General features: G+C 34.8%; 3 protein-coding genes across 3 annotated transcripts; 1 reads left to right on the forward strand and 2 right to left on the reverse strand.

Moving 5' to 3' along the window:
- The first annotated feature begins 1,682 nt into the window (after positions 1-1,682).
- LOC106343422 (vacuolar-sorting receptor 6) lies at positions 1,683-5,353 on the forward strand. Its single transcript, XM_013782625.1, has 11 exons — positions 1,683-2,375; positions 2,838-3,530; positions 3,609-3,767; positions 3,866-3,949; positions 4,036-4,112; positions 4,214-4,295; positions 4,387-4,469; positions 4,550-4,613; positions 4,718-4,846; positions 4,924-5,027; positions 5,133-5,353. Exons 1-11 carry the CDS (start codon positions 2,081-2,083, stop codon positions 5,250-5,252), a joined length of 1,890 nt encoding a protein of 629 aa, XP_013638079.1. The 5' UTR covers positions 1,683-2,080; the 3' UTR covers positions 5,253-5,353.
- Positions 5,354-6,770: 1,417 nt separating this feature from the next.
- On the reverse strand, positions 6,771-8,779 carry LOC106292568 (GTP-binding protein ERG). Its single transcript, XM_013728180.1, has 7 exons — positions 8,246-8,779; positions 8,086-8,175; positions 7,863-8,008; positions 7,521-7,679; positions 7,284-7,458; positions 7,069-7,208; positions 6,771-6,990 (listed from the first exon to the last, which is right to left on the reverse strand). The coding sequence occupies exons 1-7, from the start codon at positions 8,705-8,707 to the stop codon at positions 6,906-6,908; spliced, it is 1,257 nt and encodes a 418-aa protein (XP_013583634.1). The 5' UTR covers positions 8,708-8,779; the 3' UTR covers positions 6,771-6,905.
- A 562-nt stretch (positions 8,780-9,341) lies between these two features.
- On the reverse strand, positions 9,342-12,013 carry LOC106296014 (protein SUPPRESSOR OF FRI 4). Its single transcript, XM_013732055.1, has 7 exons — positions 11,649-12,013; positions 11,255-11,355; positions 11,042-11,171; positions 10,572-10,906; positions 10,351-10,496; positions 10,205-10,258; positions 9,342-9,710 (listed from the first exon to the last, which is right to left on the reverse strand). Exons 1-7 carry the CDS (start codon positions 11,840-11,842, stop codon positions 9,639-9,641), a joined length of 1,032 nt encoding a protein of 343 aa, XP_013587509.1. The 5' UTR covers positions 11,843-12,013; the 3' UTR covers positions 9,342-9,638.
- Between the last annotated feature and the right edge of the window lie 2,067 nt (positions 12,014-14,080).

Consider the following 14,080-nt stretch of genomic DNA (forward strand, 5'->3'; position numbering starts at 1 on the left):
TTGTGATTTTGACGGGAAAATCTGTTTTGGCGAGAAAGTTCATTTTTACGAGAAAATTACGATTTTAGCGAAAAATGTTGTTTGTGATTTTGGTGGGAAAATGCATTTTTGTGGTTTTGGTGGAAAAATGCGTTTTTGTAGTTTTGTCATTTTTCATGAGTGACAAAATGATATTAGGTTTAAGTTTATAATTTGTTAATTACATGAGGGTATAATAGACATTATACCATTTTGAAAACTCATCTTCATCAAGATGATCCAATTTAGATTAGCCAACTGATTTTCAAAATTAAGCCTAAATTTTCATAACTCATTCAGACGAGCCATCCAGATGACTTGTACTTTTAATGCTTAAACGAACAAAACTCTCGTCTTCATCCACATCTGCATGGAGAAACGAAAATCCCCTATGTGGGGGTACTCTTATTATGTGTTGATGCCATTGACGTGTTTGTGCACTGGGATATTCTTGGTGAACAACACAAAGGAACATATACAATAAACAGGTCGGACATAAGCAGGCCGGGTCCCCGTTTTAACATCCCTTGAAGACGATAAAACATGTTTTGTTTGCTCAGGTAAGGTCTTATGATTCGAGCAAACATCAGTACCTCCTGCTGTTTTTAGCCTTGGTCCAGTTCCCTCTTTTGGTATGGTTTGGTAACATTAGTGTTGATTAGCCTTTTTGAATATGTGTTCTTTTTTTGTTGTTGCAATATACGGTTTTTGTTGTGAATTCTTCTTGGTACTTGTAGCAGAATCTGAACATTTATTGGCAATGCAGGTTGATCTATTCATATGAATGTGGTGAAGAAAGAAAGTGTCATTTTGAACATTATTGTTTAAGTTTATTTCTACTTCTTTTTACCAATTTCTCTTCTATATTATTATGTGCTTGTGGCAACTAATATTTGTTTTGAAAAAGAAACAATTTTCTTGTTTCTGCATATGAAAGAAACTGGCATGAGAGATTCCGCAAATGGGACAATTTTAAATCATGGATTGACATTTTCTCTCCTACCACATATAAAATATTCTTGTAACTAGTCTCTCTAATCATTCTTTTTATATCAGACTTTCTTTTTGTAAATAGCCTTAATATATATCAGAGACTTTTTCTTGCTAAATAAAAATACATGTTTGTTGCCATTTCTCCGAATTCATTAAAAACACAAACACGTCATGATGACCTATAAACAAACACACATCATATTGAAGGTCTGCCTTAAATAATTTTGAAATAATGGTAAAGCTAACAATTAGGTTGGACATTTAATTAAACAAGTTAATGTCGATTATGCAATAATTCATGTCTCCTAGTAATTGTCACATCGGTGATTCGGATGATTCTCTAACTTAACCCATATGGCACTTCAATATTTCTCAAAAGTCAATGAAGTATGCAATGGTCTTGATTTTTGTAAATCATTGAGTACTGAAAAGTTATTGTCGTAGATAAAGATTGAAAACTTGTAGACTTGAGCTACCATATTCTTGTAACGTTCTCCACTAGATTAGTTTTTGTAACGTTCTCCACTTTGATTAAGCTTAAAGATTAGAGCTTTGAAAAGATGATAGGATCTCACGTTTGCCTTACGTTCTAAGTTAACGTCAAATCTTTTTTTTTTTTTGGTCAATAATTTAGAAATTATATAAAATAAAAGAAAGAATGAAAGAGAGAAGTTGGTTGAAACAGTAGTTGCAGAGACATGGTTAGTTCTGCTGACTCTGTCAAGTCATCTTCTCTCTCGTTTACTTTACGTTAAGATCTCTTTCTTCCTCCAGAAAACAGAGACATCCACTTTCCTGCAAACTCAATTCTTTTCCGTCTTGAACTTTTTTTCCCATCAAAGCTAAGCCTTTCTCTAATTTCCCATGGAAACACACAGAAAATAAACAGTTAGCATCACCTAATTCTCTTTAACATCTTGTTTTCTCTGGAAAATCTTCAAAAAAAAACGAAAAACAGAGACACCATTTGCGAAAAGTCATTACTTCCCGACTCAGTTTCACTTTCTAAGGGAAACAAAACAAAATAATTTGGAAACTCTGTTTTTTTTGTTTGTCTAATCAGAAACAAATGTCTTTGATCAATAAAGGAGCCACCTTGGCTCTGTTTCTAGCGTTGACCATGGTGTTCAACGGCGTTTTCGGGAGATTCATCGTTGAGAAGAGCAGCGTCACGATCTTAAGCCCTTTGGCAATGCGGTCGAAACACGACGCAGCCATCGCTAACTTCGGTGTGCCTAACTACGGTGGTTACATGATCGGCTCGGTCGTCTACGCCGGTCAAGGAGCTTTTGGATGCGATTCCTTTGACAAGTCTTTCAAACCCAAATTCCCTCGTCCTACCATCTTGATCATCGATCGTGGAGGTAACTATTTCATTTCCGTGAGACTTGTTATCTCGTTTTTTTTATCCTAACCGCTCTACAATTTGAGAACGGTCCAACTTCCACATTTTTTTTTGCCATTTTGACCCGAAGCAAACTGAAATTTTCGGTTCAAGTTTGGTTATAATTCGATTCAATTTGGCCATATTAAAAAAAAAATTGTTCAGCCAAACTTCATTTTAAAAAATCACTACAATACTAATTTTAACCAAAATTTTAAACCGAACTAGCAAAATTTTGAACTACTATAACCAAATCTATAAGAGAGATTAAACCAAAACAAACACTTCAGTTAAGTTTGGTAAATTTTTCATTAACTAAACTAATTGAATACCGAACTGATATTTGTTAGGTTTACTTTGGCATACTGAACACTGAAGAATTATGGATGGGAAAGATTCGGTTTTGATTTGTTTTTGTGGTTTGTTTTTTTTTTTGCATTAGAGTGCTACTTTGCATTAAAGGTATGGAACGGTCAAAAATCCGGTGCAGCAGCAGTTCTAATAGCAGATAACGTAGACGAGTCACTGATAACAATGGATTCACCTGAAGAATCAAAAGAAGCTGATGACTTCATAGAGAAACTCACCATTCCATCTGCTTTAATCGACCTTTCTTTCGCAAACACCCTCAAGCAAGCTCTCAAGAAAGGAGAGGAAGTAGTCCTCAAGATAGACTGGAGCGAGTCACTGCCTCATCCGGATGAGAGAGTTGAGTATGAGCTATGGACTAACACGAACGATGAGTGTGGTGCGCGGTGCGATGAGCAGATGAATTTTGTAAAAAACTTTAAAGGGCACGCGCAGATTCTTGAGAAAGGAGGATACTCTTTGTTCACACCTCATTACATTACATGGTTTTGTCCTAAAGATTATGTTTCAAGCAATCAGTGTAAGTCTCAGTGTATAAACCAAGGGAGGTATTGTGCTCCTGACCCTGAACAAGACTTTGGAGATGGATACGATGGGAAAGACATTGTTTTCGAGAACTTGAGACAGTTATGTGTTCATAGAGTAGGGAAAGAGATTAACAAGTCTTGGGTTTGGTGGGACTATGTGACTGATTTTCACATCAGGTGTTCCATGAAGGAGAAGAAGTATACTAAAGAATGTGCAGAGAGTGTTGTGGAATCTCTAGGTAAAAGACATGATTACAATCGTTTTCATTATCCCTTTCTTCACATTTCCGGGTCGTATAAAACTATCTTATTCTCAGGTTTGCCACTTGACAAGATCAAGAAATGTATGGGTGATCCTGCAGCTGATGTGGAGAATGAGGTTTTAAAAGGTGAGCAAGCACTTCAGGTTGGACAGGGAGACCGTGGGGATGTCACAATCTTGCCAACATTGATCATCAACAATGCTCAATACCGCGGTTTGTTTCATTCCTTCTTATTGTAACATGTTTGTTTAGAACAATATGTTGAGATAATGTTACAAATTCTAAAGTTGTTAATCTGATTCATTGCTCAGGTAAACTCGAGAGTAGTTCGGTACTAAAGGCTATATGTTCAGGTTTCAAGGAGAGAACCGAACCCGGGATCTGTCTAAGTGGAGGTTAAACCACTTTCCCTTGTAAACTGACCTGGCCATCTTCTGGTAATAGAATACTAAAAGAAATATTATATACACTTTTGAAACAGATATAGAAACAAATGAATGTCTTGAAGCAAATGGAGGATGTTGGCAAGACAAGAAATCTAATGTAACAGCTTGCAAGGTACTTAATTATATACCGATAAAATGTTAGTTTTACCTGATTATTTAATTATTTTTCTCATATATATTGATGGGATTTTCACCAAAATTGGATTATATCAGGACACATTTAGGGGAAGAGTCTGTGAATGCCCTGTTGTGAATGGTGTGCAGTATAAAGGAGATGGCTATACTTCATGTGAACGTATGTTCTTCAACTTCTATATCGTTTGAAAAAAAAAAACATTTTGTGTTCTGGTTTGAAAAATACATCTTTGCTTGAATGTTATTAACAGCTTATGGACCTGCGAGATGTTCAATGAATCAAGGAGGCTGCTGGTCTGAAACCAAAAAGGGCCTAACCTTCTCTGCTTGTTCGGTAATAATGTTATAAAGTTTGAAACTTTACATCCAAATTTCACATTGTTTCTTACCATTTTTTCCTATTGTTGAATTCAGAACACCGAGACATCTGGATGTCGTTGCCCTTCAGGTTTCAAAGGAGATGGTCTTAAATGTGAAGGTGAAAACTTTTCACCCACTATAAGTCTATAATGTTTATATTATCTCATCTTGTTTTCTTAAACTGATTCATCTTTGGCTCTGTATACATAATATATCTACTAGACATTGATGAATGTAAGGAGAAATCAGCTTGTCAGTGTGATGGATGCAAGTGTAACAACAAATGGGGAAGCTTCGAATGCAAATGCTCTGGCAATCGTCTCTACATGAAAGAACCGGACACTTGTATCGGTAAAATGACTAAACAAACAATCATGATCTAAAACCTTAATCGTATTCTTATTTTGTTTTTCGTTTTTTTTTTTCAGAGAAAAGCGGATCAGGAATTGGATGGTTCTTTACATTTGTGATACTAGCTGCAGTTGGAGGTATCTGTGTAGGGGGCTACGTGTTCTACAAGTATCGTCTCAGGGTATGTTTTACACGTTTGCTTCTCTTATTAAATATTTAAATTCATAAACATAATGATCTCTCTGATGATAATTCTTTTTATGTGTGTGAAAACACCAAAATGCAGTCTTACATGGATTCAGAAATCATGGCGATTATGTCTCAGTACATGCCATTGGAGAGCCAAAACACTACTGATCCAATGACTGGTGAATCTCAACAACTGAGATTAACTTCTGCAGCCTAAAATTCATTTTTCACTTTTGTTTAAAAGCTAATTTGCTGTTGCGACAACCTCAAGGAAAGTCTTATTCAAAAGCTAAAGAAAAAAATTTATTTTCTTCTTTACTTCTTATTGTTTATCCTCAAAAAAAAAAAAAACCGACTTCGCTTTTGGTCATGTTTACCCTTTACCCTACTCTTTCCGTTGTTGTAGATAAATATATGCTTAAGAAATTTACAAGGTTACATTTTGAAAGGAAGTTTGTATTGAAAGTGTGAACAACAAGGGGTCTCTTTGGTCATCTGTAAATAACTGAAAAAATTGGTTGGGACTTTGGTATAAATGAAACAGAGTATGGTCTTTTTGTCATGAATAAATTTTGATGTTTTAAATCGAAGAACCTAAGTAATTTGAGATCATATATGAGATTACGTTCGTTATTGCTGCAAGGAGAACGCTAGAGAAAAAAAAAAGAGAGATAGAGAATGATTTATGTCTTGAGTGTAACTCTGGAAGCTTTGGTTACTTTTCTTCATTTCCTAGTCTTACAGCTTTACTTGTATTTGATAGAAAATGTCATGTTTACTAACGAGATTATATGTTTGGCTGTTATGTGTTTGGTCACTTTGAGGTGTTCACAGATCAGTCACCATGAAAGAAAACATGAATCATATTCAGTTAATGCATTTTAGGTTTTGCTCTAAATAGTATCATAACGTTTTACACACTTCTCTTGATTCCCTGAATAAGCTTCTCAAGGAGCCAATTGAGTTGAGGCTGAGGAATTACATGTCACACTCCCAGGATTGGAATGATCTAAGGGAATCTATCGCTCAGACAAGTTGGAGACGGCTGTTTAGCTCAAAACTCAGAAAACTGAACCCCAAAAGACAAAAGCTTCAACTGTTTCACGGAATGAAACTAAAATAGGAGGGTGTATGAGAGATCAAGACGCCATTAATTGATGCAACAAGTATGGAGGCTCTCTTCTCTTCACCAATGTCAGACATTTGCACCATTAGATTTATGATGCTGAAGGCTTTGGAACATATGAAAGCATACACTGTGTTGACACATTAACATGGTCAGAGTCTCATGGATGGATATGTTTTTATATGATGATAAATAGGAATTCTCAACCAAAAGTTGAGCAAATTGAAGCTAATCCTACATCACCACAAGAGTATCTCACATGAAGATGATTTATTTCATGTTATGATTCTTTGGGTGCTTGATACAAATATGATGTTATAATTTCTTTTTTTCAAGTTGCTTTTCTACAATAATTTATCTAATAGACATATTCCACGGTTCCTAATCCACAAACTAAATACATGTCTTTATACTATATAGTTTGTGGATTAGGAACCGTGGTAAGAATCCAGTTGGTCTTTCACATAATCACACTATCCATATTCTCAGATCATTTAAACGTTTAGGAGATGGACAACGTGTTTCCACTTGTGGCGTTAAGACTGCTTGCTGTTCTTTCTTTCAAAATTCTGCTGCTTCATTTCATTCATGGGATACCTGCCTGTTTGTATAAGATTATATTTCTAATGTCAATGTCTAATCTTTGACAACATCAAATATACAGACAGATATCAAAACCGTGTACAAACGATTTCTGTAAACCAATCAAAACTCAAAAAACTAAAGGTCTTCAGAGAACGGTTTTCACTTGAGCAACACCTTGAGAATGAGATGAACTTTGCGGTTCATTATTCTCCTAAGTTCTTCGTTTGCCTCTATTCCTATCCTCCTGCAAAATTACCACACCAACACAAAAAGATCAGTCATGAGATTAGTTGAACTAGCCAGTGATCTTGTTTGCTCTTACCCGACTTTAGCACCTCCCTTGCCCACAAGAATCTTGCGTTGGCTAAGTTTAGGAGTGATGAGATGCTGTTCAATCCTCAAAGACCCGTCTCGCTGCTCTCTCCAGTCCACTAGACGGTGCTCCACGCCATATGGTACTTCCTATGGTTTGTTTACAGTCGTGTGATTTAGAAACTGATATGCAAGAAGAGGTTAGACTATTATTAGTATCATTACCTGATGAACATGGTCTAGTAATCTCTCCCTAACAACTTCAAGAGAGATGTTCTTCATGACTTCTTCACTCATGGTGAATGGATCTTCCTCCCATGGCTTCTTTACTGCCTGATCCATTAAATACTGGCTGAGATCCTTAACTCCAGATCCCTTAAGCCCTGATATCATGAAGTACCTACAACCGTATACTTTCAGTTGCAATTCAAGAGACTTCCCCTGTCAAATGAATCTATGTACCTTTCATATGCAGGGAGATTTTGGAACTCCTCAGCAACCTTTAAGAGATCTTTCTTCTTCTCAACCAAATCAACTTTGTTCATACATAAAATGCGTTTTTGTTTCGGATTTGCTTCCTCTCCCATGTATGTGATCAAGCGTACAACTCTTGAATCCGGACTATACAAATAACACAGAAATTTACAAAATAGACATTTAAGTTTGAGGGAACTCTAATTTCCATTGGGTTATGGTTTCAAAGCTTAAAGACAATCTCGGTGAGATTCTAGTAAGCCCACCACTCGATGCTCTTAAGTAGACTACGTTACTAGTACTAGACAAAGGAGCAAATGAGTGACGTACCAGGTGAGATGCCTGTGGACATCAAACATAACAATGAGAACATCGAAAAGGTCAAGAGAAGTCCAAGCATTTTGCACACGAGCCTTGATGTCTTTGTAACCATATCCGCTTTTCTTCAACATCAAACCCGGAGTATCAAAGAAACACTGCAAATGATTGAATGAATTTATACATATCCATGCCTTCAATCGCAAGGCGTAGTTTACAAAGAGAAAAAACTTACAACTTGTGTATCTCCTTTAGTCAATACTCCCAGCACTTCATGGGTCGTCGTGTTGGTCTTCCGGGAAGCAGCTGCTACCTTAGTTCCAACCTGCACATAAGCAAGATTCTCAACGAGTTTGTGCGTAAACGTATGGAAACTTTGTTTTCGATAAACCAACCATGAAATTAGTCAAAGAAGATTTGCCGGCGTTTGGAGGGCCGATGATGCCGACGTTAAGAGACTTCTGATCTTCTTCTCGAACCTCGCCTTCCCCGAGTTCGTCATCAGCTGACTCAAGCGCCGCCTCCAAGAGAGCCTTCGCTAGAATCCTTGACCTATCAACACTCTCTTCTTCTTCTGGAGATTTCGATTTACCCTTGTCTTCCGGAAACAGCTCCCTCTGTACCCTTTCCCTGTACCCTTTATCCCAATTAGGTTGCTTTTGCTTTTCTTGGGTTCCAGGGATTGAGTATTGACTGCTATCGAAAACAGAGTCGCCGATGGGTCCGTCTCCGTCTAGGTTCGGCTGCGCCGAGTAGAACCGGCGGAGGAAGGTGTGAGGGAGATGGGGTTTACAGCCACGTGCCGTCGCTGTTCGTGAGATGGAAATTAGTATTCGTAGAGATCTAAAAGCTTTCATCTTTGTCAGTAATGGCTCTCGAAATGAGGGAGGAATCGAGGGTTTTACAGAGTTCTTTTTCTATTCCACCAAAGAGTTTGTTTGTTTTATTTCGTTTGGAGAGAGTGGTGAGAAAGTAATTCATTATTACTAATAGCCCCTTTTGTTTGAATGTAATCCATTTTGCATCTTCAACTTTGTATTCGATACATTTGACTCAATTTCGAGTTTCAGATGAGTATCTCGATACCAACAGTTCACTCTAGTTGAGAAAATGTAGTTGCTTTTCTTTCTTTTTTTTATCATTGAGCCACATGGGCAAAACGTTCCAGAATATTACAAAAATAACAAAACCAATATGTATATCATAAGAGAGAATGGATACAAAATACCAAAGGGGTTATCCGAAACAAAGAAAAAGAAACGCAATACCCTCACAAGAAGACACAAGTCTTATGACGGTGTGCGTCCTAAGAGGAAGCATGGAAGAGAGGCTAGTTCTTCTGCATAAACCAAGTTTTTACACCATCTGCAACTAGTTCCCTCTAGTTGAGAATGTAGTTGCATATATAGGTTGATATAATTATGTCAAGAATATTAGACTTGTTAATCACTTTTTTACTTTGGGCTAAATGCTAAAAACATGATGCAAACATTTATGGGTCAATCTGTATGTTTTTAATACTAACTGATAAGTCAGAAGAAAGAAAAAGCTACCTCAACTTCTTCCTCCAAGTCTAAATAAAAAAATTAAAAAACATTTGCAGAAAAAAAACATCTCTGAGATCTCTAAAATAATGCAATGGTACCTAACAAGTAACAATACAACAGATCGATAGGAATAGCTCAAAATTCAGATCACAAGTTCAGCTCTCTCTAAATGTGAATCAAAGGGTTATCATCATCGCCTTTCTTGGATGGTTTCTTCGACTCATATTTGGTGCCAAAAACTCTAAAACGCCATCCGTCCAGCGAGCCTACTCTCTGAGATACGTCTGTCTATCGCTGCATTTATCGAGTTCATCTGCAACCATTTCAAAAACAGCAAACCTGGTTCTGAGTAAAGAAAGAGTTGGATGCTTATTTCAAAAGGCTACAAAGAGTTTTCTTTTCTTATAATTCCTCGAGACTGTGATTGTGCAAAGCTACAAAACTTTGACAAACTTGAATGAAAATAAAAGAAGCTGACCTGGTTTGAAACCAAACCTGTTTGAGTGTGATCTTGTGGAACCAATCACCACAATTTCATTTAATACAAGACAAAGAGCAAATAGGATACATAATGAAGAACTAGCAGATACAACACACGGTGTTCGTTACTACCTATTGCAACTACTTTACAAGCTACACAAACCTATGTCCTTACTCTCATAATATAAATTGAAACTATAAAGGTACCTCTTAGCACAGAAACAACAGGCTCTGGAGTTTATAAAAAAAAAAAGGCATTAACAAAGACTACCGAATGGGTTAGAAGTGTAAAGCAAACTCTCCTTAAACTTGAAAATCAGAACTTACCTGGCTGGTTTCATCATGCACTTTGTACTTCGGTAAGGACATTCTTCTTTCCTCCTGCATATACAGACACATGATTATTAAAAAAAAAAAAAAAACAAATGATTCCTTAATGACACTAGTAGAACATGTGTAGGAAGGAAACTAACCATAGACATGGCTTCATCATCCCATACAAGATAGACCTCGTTGGGCTGAGAGCTAGGAGCTTTATTTGCAATCACAGGAGGTGGACCGATTGAAGGACCACTAGTGTTTGGACCAGAAGCATACGAATGTGAATTATTTCCACCCACTGCAACACAACATTAAAAAAACAGATGAGCTGAGTCAAATGCAAGGAACTGATTCTAAGAGCTAAAGACTGAACCTGGAAATGAGTTGTTAGGCGGCTGCTGAGACGCACCAACGGGAAGGGGAGCAGAGAAAGGTGAAGCTTGAGAAGGAGTGATGCTATTCACAACAGGGAACAGAGGCTGAGAAACGGGCATTGCGGGAGATGATGGTTGAATCCCAGGAGGAGCAGGAGATGATGATGATGGCATAGTCATCCCCATACCATGAACAGGAAAGAGTTGTGGTGGTCGATAACCTAAATGGGGAGGTGGAGGAACAGAACCTGGTGGATACCATTGTTGTGGACGGGGAGGAGGCATAGGCCATCCAGGACCAGCTGGACGAATAGGAGGAGGACCAGGATAATACCTGTTCACAAAAAAGTATTTAGCATACGGAACCCAAAGTAGAACGGTTCTAAGGAAACATCACTTAGCATGGAAACGAAGACAACATCTGACTATCTTACAAGTTAGGGAAAGAGAACGAAAATGGTTTACATACATTGGTCGCGCAGGCACAGCACCAGGCACTTGTTGGGGTTGATATACCATTCCGTATGGTCTAGGAACTGCAGCACCGAGAGGGACGGAAGGAATTTCAATTTTTGCAACTTTGGCTGGAGACTCTTCCTCTGCAGAAAACACCAACGTCAGCTCAAAAGAGGTATCACCATATGCGATAATGTAAACAATACATCTAAGCTCAACTCCTTACCTTCTTCTCCGTAGTGAGCAGCCAAGACATCAGGTGGGATTCCTTGCATTCCATATATCTCAATATCAATTGAATCTCTACCTTCTTTCGAATTAGGCACCCTTGTTCAGAAAATTAAAAAAAAATGTAACCGAATCAGAAGAAATCAAACAAAATTCAGACAAGACCCAGACATGACAAGAACTCAATTAATCTTTCCCTAAACTTGTCTTCCCCAAAGAAATCAAAACTTTAAGCTTTCCAATAATTTGCATACAGACAAGTAATACATTAGGGTTCATGATCAGACTTGTATGGAATTAACCAAACCCCTGGAAAGAGGTAACGCAATAAAGATTCAAAGTTCCCAGTAAACATGCACATTAAAGAAGGAGGGATAGGGAAAGGAACATACTTGGTGACATTCTCTTTATGAACCTGGAGGACATGAATGACCATACCGCTAGCTGTGGAGAGCTTCTTGTGGCAGACATGGCACTTGAAGTGTTTGGCTTTCTGGTGCTGCACGAGAATCTTCTCGTCGTCGAACTCTCTGTCGCAGTAATAGCACCACACCTTCTCCGTGGCTCTCTTCTTCTTCTTCCCCATTCTCCTCTGTGTTTATTGAATAATCCCAAATCCAATTGAAACTTGCCCTCTCTTGCTTCTCCCTCTTCCTTCCTTCCGCTCGCTAGGGTTTCTATTCGGACAAAGGCGTTTTCTCGATTTCTTTTGCGATCTCGCAGATTCTCTTGTCTGTCTTATGTTGTTAGCCCCCTTTTTTATCTTCCGTTACTCTCTTTGTATTTATAGAAAAGGACCTTTCTTATGTAATTTTGCGTAAAATCCATATACTTTGAAAATTGAATATTTACCTCCATATATATAATAATATCTAGAGATTTCTAATATCTATCTATTGACTAGGTGATTTTCCCGTGCTCATGCACGAGTATAAATAAATTATAATAATTGATTTTTATTTATTTTTAATTTTAAATTAATTTATAATTTGTGTGCATAATTTATATTAATAATATTATGTTACTTTAATTAGACATATGATTTTAGATATGTTATATCTAATCGGTTTTGTTGTTTTTTATGGTCGATTTAATTATCATTTGAGAATATATTATATTTCATCTATTTCTCTGAATTCAACTATAATATATTTTTATTTTAAATATATTAAAATTATGATTATTTTTTTTATTTGCATTTACGTTGGTTGTTGTCTTAGATATGTAAATATATTTGAGGAAGATTATGTATAACTTAAGATATATTGTGCTTAAAATGAAATATAAAATAAACTAAGTGTCTGATTCAAATTACGTAAATTAATATAACGATAATATTCTACAATCTCATGCATATATATAAATTTTACAACAACTAAATTATAACAGTTGATTAATATTTTATTTTCATTTGTTAAAATGTTTTCAGTCATCCTATAATTTACATTTATAAAATAAATTATTATTATTATAAAATTATATATTCTTATTGTAGTTAAATCTATGATTTTAGATATAAGTTGGATTAGTCGAGTCACTCATGTTGTGAGTATATTGAGTTACATATATTCTTTCAAATTCAAACTGAAGTATAATTATTTTTATTATAATTAAGTAAAACCAAATTAATTTTATTTATCGTTTAAATGTGCATGTAGTTTCATAATATTTATCAAATTATATATATATATATATTTTTTTTATAACAAAATATCATAAAATAAAGTGATGATCAATATGAAGTTATATACATAAGTAACTGATACATTTTTGAAAGCTCATGAATACATATCAATATTTACAATAATTAAAATATTTTATAAATTCTAAATAATTTGTGCTTAGATTTATTAAATGTTAAACTGAAATTTATTTTAAATAATCTTAAAACTGAGAATTCAGATTTGCTTTGGTATTTTAATTATAGTCATATTAAGTTCCACATACATAAAAACATAAAATTTAAAAGCAAATTTAATATTAAGAAAACAAATAATTTTAATAATGATTAAATATAATATATCTACCTCGTTAAAGTATATAGTGTTATTTTATTTTAAAATATTTTGTAATTATTTGATCAAAAGATATTTATCCTAATTCTTTTTATTTTTTTAATATCTCTTAAAAGAAGCAGTTTAAAATAAATTGGGTGATTGTATTTTAAAAATCATATTATATAAGTAAAATATAATTTGTATATTTTTTACTGTAATTGAAAGATATTATAATCAACTAGATATATGAAAAATAAATAAAACATTTCAATAATACTAATTATAAACTATTTTTAGTCAATTAAAATAAACCAGTTTATGTAATACTCTAACAAAGCAGATAGATATATAGAAATTACTAGGTGATTTTTCTGTGCTCATATACGGATATAAATATTTCTAAGTAAATATATTATAATAATTGATTGCTACTTACTTTTAATTTTAAATTAATTTATAATTTATATGCATCATTTATATTAATATTATTGTATTACTTTAATTATACATATGATTTTATATATATTATACTGTTTTATTGTTTTTACAGCCGATTTATTTATCATTTGGGTAAATTGGACTTCATCTCTGAATTCAACTGTAAAATTTTTTATTCTATATATTAAAATTTTGATTAATTTCTTATTTGCATTTAGGTGGTTGTTGTCTTAGATATGTAAATATATTTTATGATGATTATGTATAACTTAAGATATATTGTGTTTTGAATGAAATAAAAAAATAAACTAAAGTGTCTAATTCCAAATTACATAAATTAATATAACGATAATATTCTGAAGTCTCATGTATTTATATAAATTTTACAG

Source organism: Brassica oleracea, chromosome C5, assembly GCF_000695525.1.
Source record: "Brassica oleracea var. oleracea cultivar TO1000 chromosome C5, BOL, whole genome shotgun sequence".
In the NCBI taxonomy this organism is placed as follows: domain Eukaryota; kingdom Viridiplantae; phylum Streptophyta; class Magnoliopsida; order Brassicales; family Brassicaceae; genus Brassica; species Brassica oleracea.

What these genes read in the sequence shown, in the direction of transcription:
- LOC106343422 (XM_013782625.1), top strand. Translation starts at nt 2,081, where the DNA reads ATGTCTTTGATCAATAAAGGAGCCACCTTGGCTCTGTTTCTAGCGTTG. An exon ending in CTTGATCATCGATCGTGGAG is followed by an intron (nt 2,376 to 2,837) that starts GTAACTATTTCA and finishes TTTTTGCATTAG; the next exon opens with AGTGCTACTTTGCATTAAAG. An exon ending in TGGCTATACTTCATGTGAAC is followed by an intron (nt 4,296 to 4,386) that starts GTATGTTCTTCA and finishes TGTTATTAACAG; the next exon opens with CTTATGGACCTGCGAGATGT.
- LOC106292568 (XM_013728180.1), bottom strand. Translation starts at nt 8,707, where the DNA reads ATGAAAGCTTTTAGATCTCTACGAATACTAATTTCCATCTCACGAACA. An exon ending in CTAAAGGAGATACACAAGTT is followed by an intron (nt 8,009 to 8,085) that starts GTAAGTTTTTTC and finishes AATCATTTGCAG; the next exon opens with TGTTTCTTTGATACTCCGGG. An exon ending in AATCTCCCTGCATATGAAAG is followed by an intron (nt 7,459 to 7,520) that starts GTACATAGATTC and finishes ATACGGTTGTAG; the next exon opens with GTACTTCATGATATCAGGGC.
- LOC106296014 (XM_013732055.1), bottom strand. Translation starts at nt 11,842, where the DNA reads ATGGGGAAGAAGAAGAAGAGAGCCACGGAGAAGGTGTGGTGCTATTAC. An exon ending in ATGATGAAGCCATGTCTATG is followed by an intron (nt 10,259 to 10,350) that starts GTTAGTTTCCTT and finishes CTGTATATGCAG; the next exon opens with GAGGAAAGAAGAATGTCCTT. An exon ending in TGCATGATGAAACCAGCCAG is followed by an intron (nt 9,711 to 10,204) that starts GTAAGTTCTGAT and finishes AAATGGTTGCAG; the next exon opens with ATGAACTCGATAAATGCAGC.